The sequence below is a fragment of the Salmo salar genome, chromosome ssa20 (genome assembly GCF_905237065.1).
Source record: "Salmo salar chromosome ssa20, Ssal_v3.1, whole genome shotgun sequence".
Classification (NCBI taxonomy): domain Eukaryota; kingdom Metazoa; phylum Chordata; class Actinopteri; order Salmoniformes; family Salmonidae; genus Salmo; species Salmo salar.
The window spans coordinates 5,306,707-5,322,495 of NC_059461.1; the positions used below are offsets into that span (position 1 = coordinate 5,306,707).

At 40.4% G+C, this 15,789-nt stretch overlaps 1 protein-coding gene across 2 annotated transcripts; it reads left to right on the top strand.

Annotated features, from left to right (window-relative positions):
* The first annotated feature begins 362 nt into the window (after positions 1–362).
* On the top strand, positions 363–14,580 carry si:dkey-7l6.3 (zinc finger and SCAN domain-containing protein 2). Of its 2 annotated transcripts, XM_014161033.2 has the most exons (4): positions 363–874; positions 5,728–5,843; positions 10,859–10,982; positions 11,465–14,580. In XM_014161033.2, the coding sequence occupies exons 1-4, from the start codon at positions 553–555 to the stop codon at positions 12,349–12,351; spliced, it is 1,449 nt and encodes a 482-aa protein (XP_014016508.1). In that variant the 5' UTR covers positions 363–552; the 3' UTR covers positions 12,352–14,580. The 2 variants fall into 2 exon arrangements, with proteins under 2 accessions (XP_014016508.1, XP_014016509.1); XM_014161034.2 differs by lacking the exon at positions 5,728–5,843.
* The last annotated feature ends 1,209 nt before the right edge of the window (positions 14,581–15,789 follow it).

A 15,789-nucleotide genomic window follows, 5' to 3' on the forward strand; every position in this document is an offset into this window, starting at 1 on the left:
TATGTTTTTAAAAAAAGCAGTAAACAAGGCTGGATTAATTGTTTTGATGCCAGACAAGGCTCCGCTGATAGCCAGGTGTAGCAGTGGTAAGAATTCACTCCATGGTGCTGAAAAGAAAGCTCTGCTGTTGGGACAGCTTTATGTAGGCCCGAACAGTTTGTGGGCACTGCTTGTTAATGTATTGTTTCGTGTTGTGTTGTATTGTGTAGTGGCTTTGCTGGCATGCATCAAAAAAATATGGGAAGTTTTCCCCACCAAGATTTACATGCTAAAATCGCTACTGGCCGTGCCCTTTGATGCTTATCCTCTCTGGCTGGCGAATTTCATAGATGAGGGCTTTTATTCTGAAAGTTCGTGATCGCCAACAAAACCACAGAAGAAGAAAAAAAAAGGAAAATCTGTTTTATTTGTTGCGGTTCAGAAGGACAACTTGTTAGATAGCTAGCTCAATTATCTGCGACCAGCACTTGCTAAATTCACAGATAACCTAATCTGCGTTTTTGATTTAACTCGAAGAGGCTGTTTACACCATATTTACACGGGAGAACACCTATGGTCTCTGGAGAAGTCGCATGGTCGCTGGAGAAGATGCTAGCTGTGCGACAATTTCTACCTAACACAATGACCAACTACAGAGCTTTTCATACACAACTGTCGTCCATCATGGATGCATTGACCAAAGCGGCGGTGGCAGATATCTGCGAGCTCGTAGATGACAGTTATGCTGTTTTACAATTGGAAATCTCTCGAAGCCACAAAGAGAATGAGGCATTGAAAAGGAAACTCGAGTTGATAGAGACCATCATTGCGCGTGGGCAGAGAGGGAATATGGCTGAAACAAACCACCACGCTAACATTGATTCCCTCAATGCCGGTAAGTGTGTGTGTGTGTGTGTGTGTGTGTCGCCAGCTCTAGCTGAAATTTTAACATGCCTGCAAGGCCTGAAAACTAAACCCAAAAATGTTTTTCGCAGCTAAGAGGAGTTGCCACATTATTCCAATAGGTGTCTCCATAATGACAATCTAAATACAACTGGTAAACTTGCTTTACCTTGTTCTCAGCATTTCTCCCTTCGTTATTGGTTCATCACACCAAATTATTTTAATCTGAACCATAGAAGTGATTGATAGTGAATGGTAATATGTATTTTTTTTCTCCCAGAAAACATTATTGTAAAATAACACAATGTTAAACATTGTGAAATAGTAATAATACAAGTCACATTGCTCTAATATAATCACGTTTTCAACAGGAGTATATCAATCAAAAAGCCCCAACCGTTTGCATTTCATAAAAAAATGTAATTCATGTATGGCTGTAGCCTGACGTCCCAGTCATCTATCCCTCTTAAGATGGAAAGAGAAGATATCCATCATGAGTCAAGTACATCGTTTTATTCTACGATCAATTAATCAACTTTTATAATTTGCTAGTCAGTAATGGAGTTAATCAGTTCCTCTCTGTCCTCACCTGCAGGAGACTGTTTCTCCTCTGACTTCAGTTTTTTGGGCAATGTCTGGTAGCTAGCTTGCTACATACAGGGCTCCAAACTAACTTTTTTCATCACTGTCCCAGAATCGTTCTGAAGTGCAATTTAACTGTCTCAATGTATTTATATATAAATGCAGTGCATTCGGAAAGTATTCAGACCCCTTCCCTTTCTCAACATTTTGTTACGTTACAGCCTTATTCTAAAATGTATTAAATAAATGTTTTCCTCATCAATCTACTGTTGACTAACCCCATTACGCACAAATTTGCACAAACGAGGCTGCAATGAAAACTAATGGACTGTAGTGACTGTGTTGGCATCAAAATCCGGGGTGTGAACTACGTTTCTGTTCAAGCGTTGATTGACATGGTAATAACCCGATAGTATTGAAGAGTTGAAAAAAACGGACCCCTCTGATGCTGTACGTTACATTGTGATGTGTCATGACGTAACGTACAGCACGCATAATGCAACTCATTCTATGTCGTACAGTCTCTCTCCACCAGGTGTAGCGCTTCTCTCGCAGATTAAAAATAAGAAAGGGACAGGGTAACGGGGATACCTGGTCAATTGTACAACTGAATGCATACATTTTTTGCGTTATCATTGCAAGCCATCAAGACTCAAAAGCCGCGACAGCCGCTGTTTACTTCTGAAGATAACTTTAGCGACGCCCTAAAAACCCGATTGAAATTCGACACACACCTTCAAGTAGATATGTAATGACACATTATATAAACTCTTTATAGTGTTTTATTTACATTTTAGAGGTGATGAGTTGGACAGATCGGATGAAAAAAGCAGTTTCGCCACACGGCTGATCTCCCCCTTTCACTATCAAGCAGTAGGTATCGCTTCCCCACCTGCCATTTTTAAAAAGACCAGACGGAGCTCATTGCCTCCTTCATGCTGCCCGTCTCTGCATGATTGAAGGTCTCGTCTTGGATTTTGCTGGAAAGGGGAGAAATTGTGCTTTACATTGGTATTCATATTACATTTTTAGGGCACTAAAATATGGTCAATTGTATGTTACGGCGCAATGTACAAAAGTGCGTTAGTTAACTACAATACCCCATAATAACAAAGATAAAACAGGTCAATAGAAATTTTTGCAAATGTATAATAAAAAAAAAATCCGAAATACCTTATTTACATAACTATTCAGACCCTTTGCTATCATTATGGGGTATTGTGTATAGATTGATGAGGGGGGAAAAACAATGTAATCCGTTTTAGAATAAGGCTGTAACCTAACAAAATCTGGAAAAGTCAAGTGGTCTGAATACTTTCCGAAGTCAGTGTGTGTATATATACAGTACCAGTCAAAGGTTTGTACACCTACTCATTCAAGGGTTTTTCTTTATTTTTATTATTTTCTACGTTGTAGAACAATAGTGAAGACATCAAAACTATGAAATAACATATGGAATCATGTAGTAATTGTTAAACAAATCAAAATCTATTTTATATTTGAAATTCCTCAAAGTAGCCACCCTTTGCCTTGACAGCTTTGCACACGCTTGGCATTCTCTCAACCAGCTTCATGAGGTAGTCACCTGTAATGCATTTCAATTAACAGGTGTGCCTTGTTAAAAGTTAATTTGTGTAATTAACTTTTTGGGGGTGCTTTGCTGGTGACACTGTCAGGATTTATTTAGAATTCAAGGCACACTTAACCAGCATGGCTACCACAGCATTCTGCAGCGATACGCCGTCCCATCTGGTTTGCGCTTAGTGGGACTGTCATTTGTTTTTCAATGTGACAATGACCCAACACACCTCCAGGCTGTGTAAGGGCTATTTAACCAATAAGGAGAGGGATGGTGCTGCATCAGGTGACCTGGCCGTCACAATCACACAACCTCAACCCAATTGAGATGGTTTGGGATGAGTTTGACCGCAGAGTGAAGGAAAAGTAACCAGCATATGTGGGAACTCCTTCAAGACTGTTAGAAAAGCTTTCCAGGTGAAGCTGGTTGAGAGAATGCCAAGAGGGCGCAAAGCTGTCATCAAGGCAAAGGGTGGCAACTTTGAGGAATCTCAAATATAACATATATTTTGATTTGTTGAACACTTTTGTGGTTACTACATGATTCCATATGTGTTATTTCATAGTTTTGATGTCTTCACTATTATTCTACAATGTAGAGAATATAAAAAATAAAGAAAAACCTGGTGACTCCGGGATGCTGGCCTTCTAGGCGGAGTTGCAAAGACAAAGCCATCTCAGACTGGCCAATAAAAAAAGATTAAGATGGGGAAAAGAACACAGACACTGGACAGAGGAACTCTGCCTAGAAGGCCAGCATCCAGGAGTCACCTCTTCACTGTTGACGTTGAGACTGGTGTTTTGTGGGTACTATTTAATGAAGCTGCCAGTTGAGGACTTGTGAAGCGTCTTTCTCAAACCAGACACACTAATGTACTTGTCCTCTTGCTCAGTTGTGCACCGGGGCCTCCCACTCTTTCTATTCTGGTTAGAGATAGTTTGCGCTGTTCTGTGAAGGGAGTAGTACACAGCGTTGTACGAGATCTTCAGTTTCTTGGCAATTTCTCTCATGGAATAGCCTTAATTTCTCAGAACCATAATAGACTGACGAGTTCCAGAAGAAAGGTCTTTGTTTCTGGCCATTTTGAGCCTGTAATCGAACCCATAAATGCTGATGCTCCAGATACTCAACTAGTCTAAAGAAGGCTAGTTTTATTGCTTCTTTAATCAGGAGGACAACAGTTTTCAGCTGTGCTAACATAATTGCAAAAGGGTTTTCTAATGATCAATTAGCCTTTTAAATGACAAACTTGGATTAGCTAACACAACGTGCCGTTGGAACACAGGAGTGATGGTTGCTGATAATGGGCCTCTGTATGCCTATGTAGATATTCCGTTAAAAATCTTCTGTTTCCAGCTACAATAGTCATTTCCAACATTAACAATGTTCACTGTATTTCTGATCAATTTGATGTTATCTTAATAGACAAAAAAATGTGCTTTTCTTTGAAAAACAACCAAACTTTTGTGTGCACACCCCTTTAAATTAGTGGATTCGGCTATTTCAGCCACACCCATTGCTGACAGGTGTATAAAGTCGAGCACACAGCCATGCAATCTCCATAGACAAACACCGACAGTAGAATGGCCTTACTGAAGAGCAAAGTGACTTTCAACGTGGCACCATCATAGGATGCTAACTTTCCAACAAGTCAGTTCGTCAAATTTCTGCCCTGCTCGAGCTGCCCCAGTCAACAGTTATTGTTTAGTAGAAACGTCTAGAAGCAACAATGGCTCAGCTGTGAAGTGGTAGGCCACACAAGTTCACAGAACGGAACTGCTGAAGCGCGTAGAGCGTAAAAATCGTGTGTCCTCGGTTGCAACTCTCACTACCAAGTTCCAAACTGCCTCTGGAAGCAACGTCAGCAGAACTGTTTGTTGGGAGCTTCATGAAATCGGTTTTCATGGCAGAGCAGTCACACACAAGCCTAAGATCACCATGTGCAATGCCAAGTGTCTGCTGGAGTGGTGTAAACCTCATCGCCATTGGACTTTGGAGCAGTGGAAATGCGTTCTATGGAGTGATGAAGCATGCTCCACCATCTGGCAGTCCGACAGACAAACCTGGGTTTGGCAGATGCCAGAAGAACGCTACCTTCCCCAATGTATAGTGCCAACTGTAAAGTTTGGTGGAGGAGGAATAATGGTCTAGGGCTATTTTTCATGGTTCGGGCGAGGCCCCTTAGTTCATGTGAAGGGAAATCTTAACGCTACAGCATACAATGACATTCTAGATGTTTCTGTGCTTTCAACTTTGTGCCCCCGCGCTCAGTTGGTGTGGAAGAACTTGAATGGCCTGCACAAACTCTTGACCTCAACTCCATCGAACACCTTTTGGATGAATTGGAACGCCGACTGCGAACCAGGTCCAATCGCCCAACATCAAGTGCCCAACCTCACTAATGCTTGTATGGCTGAATGGAAGCAAGTCCCTGCAGCAATGTTCTAACATCTAGTGAAAGCCTTCCCACAAGAGTGGTGGCTGTTATAAAAGCTAAGGGGGGACCAACTCCATATTAATGCCCATGATTTTGGAATGAGACGAGCAGGTGTCCTCATACTTTTGGTCGTGTGTGTGTGTTTTGATGGTCTTGTCCCTCGTGTGATTCATTGATGGCACATACTGTCTTCATTACAATATTGTAGCTTACTTAGTTATCAGGCCTACTTCTCACTTTGTCCTAGAACATTCATCTTCATCTGGAAGGGCTGCCTGTACCAAGCAGTCACATGAAAATCTAAGAAGAGCTGGAAAGATCACAGCTGTTCGGGAAGCCACAGAACAGTCTGAAAATAAAGAGGTAATAGAAAAAAGTCTACATGAAGCTTTATTAGAGCTGGTTTATGGCTTTCTCGTGTTCTGTTTTGCCATCCATGTTTTATTGATGATAAATCCTGTTGAGAGCCCAACTTAAAAAACATCAGTGACCACTAGAACGCAGTCTAATGGTTTCCACTACAACCTAACTGAAACCATTACTTGGTGGTTCCATTACATTGAGTGTCTTGGGACATGTTCCATTAGGAAGTAATGGTCTCTACTGGTGAAATCACAATGTCTATACCAGGGGTGTCAAACTAATTTTGCCCTGTAGGCCGCATTTGGTCTTCAATTTTATTTTATTTTTCAATTTATTTAACTACCGTAAATTCCGGACTATAAGCCGCAACTTTTTTTCCCAGGCTTTGAACCTCACGGCTTAAACAATGACGCGGCTAATATATGGTAGAAAAAAAATTTCTTAAAAAAAAAACACATTCTGTGACGTGCTCAGTTTTTTGGCGGCATGAAGCTTTCATTAGACCAATGAAATTGCCGAACGGGTTAAGGTCAAACAACTTTTTTGTTTACTGTTTAGATTAAATCGAGCGCTCTCAAACTTTCCATCATTCTGATTACAGTAGTCATTTTGTCACCCTCATCATGGCAAAGACACGGAGAAATGCATATGATGAAGCTTTCAAGTTGAAGGCGATTTGATCTGGCTGTTGGAAAAGGAAATGGAGCTGCTGCACGGGAGCTTGGTCTTAATGAGTCGATGATAAGACGTTGGAAACAGCAGCGTGAGGAATTGACTGCAAAAAGACAACTAAAGCTTACTGCCAATTTTTTTTTTTTTACAAGCCGTGTTTCGTTAAAGCCTGTGTAAAGTTCATTTGTTTCAATGTACCGGTAGGCACCTGCGGCTTATAGACATGTGCGGTTTATTTATGTTCAAAATAATATATAGTTTTTAAATTCAGTGGGTGCGGCTTATATTCAGGTGCGCTTAATAGTACGGAAATTACGGTAGGCAAGTCAGTTGAGAACAAATTCTTATTTTACAATGACGGCCTACACCAACCAAACCCGGACGACGCTGGGCCAATTGTGTTCTACCCTATGGGACTCCCAATCACGGCCGGTTGTGATACAGCCTGGATTAGATGTCGACCGTTTATGATTTTAACGCCGATACCGATTGTTGGGGGGCCCAAAAAAAGCTGATACCGATTAATCGGACAATTTAAATAATAAAACAATTATATATATATATATATAATTTTGTAATAATGACAATTACAACAATACTGAATGAACACTTATTTTAACTTAATATAATACATCAATAAAATCAATTTAGCCTCAAATAAATAATGAAACAACAAAGTGTTGGAGAAGAAAGTAAAAGTGCATTATGTGCCATGTAAGAAAGCTAACGTTTAAGTTCCATGCTCAGAACATGAGAACATATGAAAGCTGGTGGTTCCTTTTAACATGAGTCTTCAATATTCCCAGGTAAGAAGTTTTAGGTTGTAGTTATTATAGGACTATTTCTCTCTATACGATTTGTATTTCATATACCTTTGACTTTTGCATGTTCTTATAGGCACTTTAGTATTGCCAGTGTAACAGTATAGCTTTCGTCCCTCTCCTCGCTCCTACCTGGGCTCGAACCAGGAACACATCGACAACAGCCACCCTCGAAGCAGCGTTACCCATGCAGAGCAAGGGGAACAACTACTCCAAGTCTCAGAGCGAGTGACGTTTCAAACACTATTAGCGCGCACCCGGCTAACTAGCTAGCCATTTCACATCGGTTACACCAGCCTAATCTTGGGAGTTTATAGGCTTGAAGTCATAAACAGCGCAATGCATTGCGAAGAGTTGCTGGCAAAACGCACGAAAGTGCTGTTTTGAATGAATGCTTACGAGCCTGCTGCTGCCTACCACCGCTCAGTCAGACTGCTCTATCAAATCATAGACTTAATTATAACATAACACACAAATACGAGCCTTAGGTCATTAATATGGTCGAATCCGGAAACTATCATCTCGAAAACAACACGTTTTTCCTGTCAGTGAAATACAGAACCGTTTCGTATTTTATCTAACGGGTGGCATCCCTAAGTCTAAACCTTCAATGTTATGTCATAATTACGTAAATTCTGGTAAATTAGTTCGCAACGAGCCAGGCGGCACAAACTGTTGCATATACCCTGACTGCGTGCAATGAACGCAGAATGACACAATTTCACCTGGTTAATATTGCCTGCTAACCTGGATTTCTTTTAGCTAAATATGCAGGTTTAAAAATATATACTTCTGTGTATTGATTTTAAGAAAGGCATTGATGTTTATGGTTAGGTACAGTCGTGCAACGATTGTGCTTTTTTCGTAAATGCCCTTTTGTTAAATCATCCCCCGTTTGGCGAAGTTGGCTGTCTTTGTTAGGAAGAAATAGTCTTCACAGTTCGCAACGAGCCAAGCGGCCCAAACTGCTGCATATACCCTGACTCTGTTTGCAAGAGAAGTGACACATTTTCCCTAGTTAAAAGAAATTCATGTTAGCAGGCAATATTAACTAAATATGCAGGTTAAAAATATATACTTGTGTATTGATTTTAAGAAAGGCATTGATGTTTATGGTTGGAGCAATGTGTACCTAAGCGATTACATGCAACGCAGGACAGGCTAGATAAACTAGTAATATCATCAACCATGTGTAGTTAACTAGTGATTATGATTGATTGTTTTTTATAAGATAAGTTTATTGCTAGCTAGCAACTTACCTTGGCTTCTTACTGCATTCGCGTAACAGGCAGGCTCCTCGTGGAGTGCAATGTAAAGCAGGTGGTTAGAGCGTTGGACTAGTTAACCGTAAGGTTGCAAGATTGAATCCCCGAGCTGACAAGGTAAAAATCTGTCGTTCTGCCCCTGAACAAGGCAGTTAACCGACCGTTCCTAGGCCGTCATTGAAAATAAGAATGTGTTCTTAACCTGTCTGGGAACGTGGGACGCTTGCCAACAGCCAGTGGAATCGCATCGCGCGAAATACAAATACCTCATAAATCCTATAACTTCAATTTCTCAAACATATGACTATTTTACACCATTTTTTTATAGATACACCTCTCCTGAATCGAACCACGTTGTCCGATTTCAAAAAGGCTTTACAGCAAAAGCAAAACAGATTATGTTAGGAGAGTACCCTGCCAAAAAAAAATCACAATGCCATTTTAAAAGCAACTTGCATGCATCACAAATACCCAAAACACAGCTAAATGTAGCACTAACCTTTGACAATCTTCATCAGATGACACTCCTAGGACATCATGTTACACAATACATGCATTTTTTGTTCGATAAAGTTCATATTTATATATAAAAACAGCATTTTACATCGGTGCGTGACGTTCAGAAAATATTTTCCCTCAAATGCTTCCGGTGAATCAGCGCTACAATTTACAAAATTACTATTCGAAAACATTGTTAAAATGTAATATTGTCATTCAAAGAATTATAGATTAACATCTCGTGAATGCAACCGCATTGCCAGATTTAAAAATAACTTTACTGGGAAATCACACTTTGCAATAAACAACGTGGTATGCTCAGAAAAATAGGCTAGGCGATACATGTTAGCGCCATCTTGGAACCATCTAAAATCAAATATACTATTGTAAATATTCCCTTACCTTTGATTATCTTCATCAGAAGGCACTTCCAGGAATCCCAGGTCCACAACAAATGTAGTTTTGTTCGAAAAAGTTAATAATTTATGTCCCAATAGTTCCTTCTTGTTAGCGCATTCCGAAGGCTACTCATAATGTACGAGGCGCGCTGGACTTGTCGTCACGAATGTGCAAAAAATATATATTTACGTTCGTTCAAACATGTCAAACGTTGTATAACATAAATCTTTAGGGCCTTTTTCAACCAGAGCTTCAATAATATTCAAGGCGGACGATTGCATTGTCTTACTAAACGCTTCGGAAACAAAAGGGTTCCCATGGGCGCCCGCGTCATAGTAGTAATGGCCCTCCCCCTGTGACCAACTTCCCAAGCCTCTCTTTGGGTCAGTTTCTACCATAGACTCAAACCACTTTGTAAAGACTGTTGACATCTAGTGGAAGCCTTAGGAAGTGCTAAATGATTAATAAGTCCCTGTGTGTTTCAATGGCAAACGCTTGAAAGTGATTTCACACATCAGATTTTCACTTCCTGTTAGGATTTGTCTCAGGGTTTTGACTGCCATATGAGTTCTGTTATACTCAGACACCATTCAAACAGTTTTAGAAACTTTAGAGTGTTTTCTATCCAAATCTACTAATTATATGCATATTCTAGTTACTGGGCAGGAGTAGTAACCAGATTAAATCGGGTACGTTTTTTTATCTGGCCGTGCAAATACTGCCCCCTATCCCAAACAGGTTAACTGACTTGCCTAGTTTAAATAAAGGTCTACATTTTTTTTATAATAATCGGCCAAATCGCATCCAAAAATACCGATTTACGATTGTTATGAAAACTTGAAATTGTCCCTAATTAATCGGAATGGACAATTAATCGGTTGACCTCTAGCCTGGATTCGAACCAGGTTGTCTGTAGTGACGCCTCTAGCACTGAGATGCAGTGCCTTAGACCACTGCGCCACTCGGGAGCTCCGGAGGAATGCACTGAAAATGTGTTTATTTCCTTCAAAATGTGCTGGTCCTCTATCCAATGTTTTCGGAATTTTAAATCCTCCCTGACCTAACATGTATTTCGGTAATTGTTAGCAAGTTGGACAGAGTGAAGAGATTATTAATATAGTTCCATTTTTATTGGATTTTATTCATTTTAGCTTGTTTCGAAACCATATGCGACCTGTGAGCTGTATGTTTGACACCCCTGGTCTGTACAAAAATGTTATGGTATTAATGTCTTGTTTGTCTTTTACCTTTTAAACATGACTTACAGTACATGCCCCCAATTTTGCTGCCTCTACAACTCATTCTGCAAACCCTGCATCTTCCTGTATTTTCAATTAAATATGCTCTCTCACCATATCAGGTGGTTTTGCAGGTACCTGAAGAGAAGATCGGACCTGACATAGTCTTAATCAAGGAGGAGAAGCTGGGCAGGGACTTGGATAGTAGTAATGACACACAGGATGTTCTGCTATTCAGTGAGAAGGGTAAGTGAAAGGTGTACACATGAATTGTTAGCCAAGTTGAATTGCATGGAAGTTGCAAATTCTGTCTGTTATGTCAACTGCTTTTCTCTCCCCGATGTCAAGTGGTTAAGTGAACTTAGTTGAATCACACTCCTAACATTATCACACACACAATTAAGTGTAGGCCTACACAATTTCCCCCATTACTGGCAATATTGCTCCTCACATCAATGCTGACAATCATTTGTCGTGAGCGTTGTGGCCCAAACTGGTTCGACTGCATCTCCCTGACATTAGTTGTAGATGGATGAGCTACAACCCAATTTTAAATGTTTTTGAGACATAGGAAAAATATTTTTCTACATTATTATTGCTTGTGTAGGGCAATATGTACCCACACCCTGTTGCCAGCCACATCTCCTACTTCTCCCCTTACAAAACAATGGAAACACAGGTTCATCGCTGTGTTTGACATTCCTATTTGCTCCAATCTCTTCCCTAAGGTACTGAGGCGTCGTATCCTGAAGTGGATGACGGTGAAGAAGGGCCATCCAGAATAACCTCTTCCACCATGACTACGAGGGAGTGGGACCGAAGTGGAGAGGATAGTGGCCACCGATCCGAGCAGGGGAACGAGAGTTCTCAGAGGACTCCCCAGTTTTTGCATTCTAAGTTCACGGCCGGAAGATGGAACCCCCTGAGCCTTGACTACACGCTGCATGAGACACCCAGTGAGTCTGGGTCCAGTCCACCGGGGAGGAATGATGAAATGGAGACAGTGGAACCCGTTTATGATTTCCCTTCAGAAACCAACACCGTCCCCTCTACTCACCCGACAGGGAAACGGTTTCCCTTTGAACCAGAGAGTAGTCCAAATTCTCTGGCTGGGAATTTCGAAATGAAAAGAGAAGTTTCCATGGTCAGCTCTCTACCCTATGACGTGGAACTGGATATGTGTTCTTCATGGAGCAACCAGGATATGCTGGGAATGGTTTCCATGCAGGATGGGAAATACCTGAAACCGGACCGCAGGGAATTGCTGCTTGACAAGGTTGCAGACTTGAGCTCTGCCCATTATCAAATGACTGCCGCCGGACTTCACGCTGCAGCCAAGTATGACAGCAGAGACAGCAAGCGTTTTATTTGCACCTTCTGCAGCAAGTGTTTTACATCGTCGCGAAATCTGGAGACACACCTGCGGGTTCACACAGGAGAGAGGCCATACAGCTGCACCCAGTGCGGGAAGAGGTTCACCCAGTCTGGCCATCTGAAAACGCATCAGAGCGTACACACCGGAGAGAGGCCATTTGCCTGCGAGCAGTGTGGTAAAAGGTTTGCAGGGAAACAAAATTTGAGGTTACACCAACAGAAAAACCACCCTAATCTGTGAGGTGTAAGGCTAGTTGAGAGCTCCACGAACACAGTTATGCCTAACATTTTTAGAAGCATTAGACCAGAACCTTGACACTGTTTGACGTTTAAGTTTGAACATTAGTCATGAAGAATAGGCTATTTTGTATTTTCACACTGATATGTTTTGATGGATGAATTCCGCAAGAATGGTGGAGGTGAAAAACATGGTCTAACAGTGCAATGCTCTAATTTCAATTTTTGTTCCATTTAATTGCCTTTGAAATGATACAATTGATCATATTTAACCCAATGAAACAAAGCTATTTGATGAGACATTATTACCACTGGAATGTATTTTGAAAATGGAACAGTCCTTCCATATAAGTTGTTACGATAATGGTCACACTTTAAATTTACCACAATTCATAAAGGCTTAATATAGCATACATAAAGTCTTAATAAGAACTATAGAGTGCATTGCCTAATGCATCATATCCTACTATGGAAATTCCCTTTGCTTTACAAAGGGTTGTAACTATATGTAACAATATAACATTATTAGTGTGCTTGCAAGAAGATAACTCATGTCAGGCCGGAACTGTAAGAGAAAATGTGTTCTCCCAGTAAACTTACCTTTTTATAATACAGACAGTAGGAAAGTTTATTTAAAGTTCAGAAGCTAGCAGATTCATTACTTGCCAACAGCTGCAAATCCCAGTTAAACAACATCACGTTTTGAAGTTCACTTTCATTGTTTTGTCTAATAACGCTATCATGAATCTACAAAGACGTTTTGTGGGTCAGTAGCTAGGTTTCCATCCAATTGGCGATTTTCATGCCAAAATTATAAAATCTGCATGAAGAAAATGCGCGTTTTCTAACCAATGGTCTGTTTTCACCAAACTGACTTGCTGCGTATACAAATCAGTGCCTGATGAGGTAGTGCACACAATTTACTTTTCCGTTTAAGTTTTCAGGTACCGAATAAAATGTGTTCAATGTGTTTCCATTGCATTTTCAACTCTACCGATAGCTTTGTCACAAACTGTTGCATTAAATAGCAAATGTGCCTACTCTGGTCTTGGAACATGCGCTCTAGCCAACAGCTCGCAAATACAGTATGCTAGTCTACGTGATGAGATTATTATGGATAAGACTGAGAATATTTATTTGTCAAACAGCAGTTTGAACAAAATACAATTTCAGCTAAACCCTAAGTACAGTATCTAACAAAATAACTACATTATGGCGTTCACTAACTATTTGCATGTCATAGAAATGTGGGTACATTTGTGGAAAATTACTCAACCTTTGATTTACCTGTTTACTGAGACCATGTGTTTATTAGCTCAGTTTTACCATAAAACATGCTGTAAACACGACATTTACAACTCCAGGGTCAGAACATGCTCCAGGCCAGATTTTGCTGTTGCATGTTACATTTTGCAATGTACCATAACCCATTATGTAATTTCCCCGAAAAAAACATAGGCTTACGTGGGCAAATCAAATTTTATTGGTCACATACAAGTGTTTAGCAGAAGTTATTGCGGGTGCAGAGAAATGCGTGTATTCCTAAGCGCTAGAAGCACGGCAGCCCTCTGTCAGCGTCATTTTCCCAGATTACACATGATGTAATGCTGATGGTGACATTACACGATATTGGTTGTATTGAGCAAAGTCCCCAGATAAGGCAATGTCATATGTAATGCCACCATTTTATACAGTTGGAATATGACCATAGGTGATTTGTGAAACATCTATGGTGTTTATTATGAAGATGTACACTATATAAAGCCTTTATAGATTGTAGTTTAAAGTGGGAGACATGTAATTAGCATGTGATTGTCAATATTTGGGTTTGGCAGTGTGTTGACATTGAAGGTGAATAACTTCCACAATATGTCTGAAATTAGTGAGTCAGAACAGTGTTTTATTAGTTGTTCATATGCAATATAAAAAGTCAGGAATAAGTCAATTCTAGCTCACCATCAGGCAATTATTGAACTTGTGCATTGCAATATATTCATGAATATCCGTTTTGTAAGTTCAGAGTTCCTGTTATAATGCATTTACATAACTGTCACATAATACACTTCACAATTTAAAAACAAGACTGGTATACAGTGGCAAGAAAAAGTATGTGAACCTTTTGGAAATACCTGGATTTCTGCATAAATTGGTCATAACATTTGATCTAATCTTTGTCTAGGTCACAACAATAGACAAACAAAGTCCGCTTAAACTAATAAAACACAAACGATGATACGTTTTCATGTCTTTATTGAAAACACTGTGTAAACATTCACGGTGCAAGGTGGGAAAAGTATGTGAACCCTTGGATTTAATAACTGGTTGACCCTCCTTTGGCAGCAATAACCTCAACCAAACATTTTCTGTGGTTGCGGATCAGACCTGCACAACAGTCAGGAGGAATTTTGGACCATTCCTCTTTACAAAGCCGTTTTAGTTCAACAATATACTTGATGTCTGGTGTGAACTGCTCTCTTGAGGTCATGCCACAGCATCTCAATTGGGTTGAGGTCAGGACTCTGACTGGGCTCTGACAGAAGGTGTATTTTCTTCTGTTGAAGCCATTCTGTTGTTGATTTACTTCTGTGTTTTGGGTCGTTGTCCTGTTGCATCACCCAACTTCTGTTGAGCTTCAATTGGTGGACAGAGAGCCTAACATTCTCCTGCAAAATTTCTTGATGAACTTGGGAATAAATTTTTCCGTCAACGATAGCAAGCTGTCCAGGCCCTGAGGCAGCAAAACAGCCGCAAACCATGATGCTCCCTCCATCATAATTTACAGTTGGGATGAGGTTTTGATGTTTGTGTTCTGTGCCTTTTTTTTTCTCCACACATGTGTTCCTTCCAAACAACTCAACTGTAGTTTCATCTGTCCACAGTATATTTTGCCAGTAGCGCTGTGGAACATCCAGGTGCACTTTTTAAACTTCAGACGTGCAGCAATGTGTTTTTTGGACAGCAGTGGCTTCTTCCGTGGTGTCCTCCCATGAACACCATTCTTGCTTAGTGTTTTAAGTATCGTAGACTCGTCAACAGAGATGTTAGTATGTTCCAGAGATTTCTGTAAGTCTTTAGCTGACACTCTAGGATTCTTCTTAACCTCATTGAGCATCCTGCGCTGTGCTCTTGCAGTCATTTTTGCAGGACGGCCACTCCTAGGGAGAGTAGTAACAGTGCTGAACTTTCTCCATTTATAGACAATTTGTCTTAATGTGGACGGATGAACATCGAGGCTTTTAGAGATACTTTTGTGACCCTTTCCAGCTTTATGCAAGTCAACAATTCTTAATCTTAGGTCTTCTGAGATCTCTTTTGTTCGTGGCATGGTTCACATCAGGCAATGATTCTCATGAATAGCAAACTCACATTTTGTGAGGTTTTTTTATAGGGCAAGGCAGCTCTAACCAACATCTCCAATCTCATCTCATTGATTGGACTCCAG

Coding starts and splice junctions, on each gene's coding strand:
- si:dkey-7l6.3 (XM_014161033.2), top strand. CDS start 553: ATGGTCTCTGGAGAAGTCGCATGGTCGCTGGAGAAGATGCTAGCTGTG. Junction 875..5,727: donor CATTGATTCCCTCAATGCCG/GTAAGTGTGTGT, acceptor ACTTTGTCCTAG/AACATTCATCTTCATCTGGA. Junction 5,844..10,858: donor AACAGTCTGAAAATAAAGAG/GTAATAGAAAAA, acceptor TCACCATATCAG/GTGGTTTTGCAGGTACCTGA.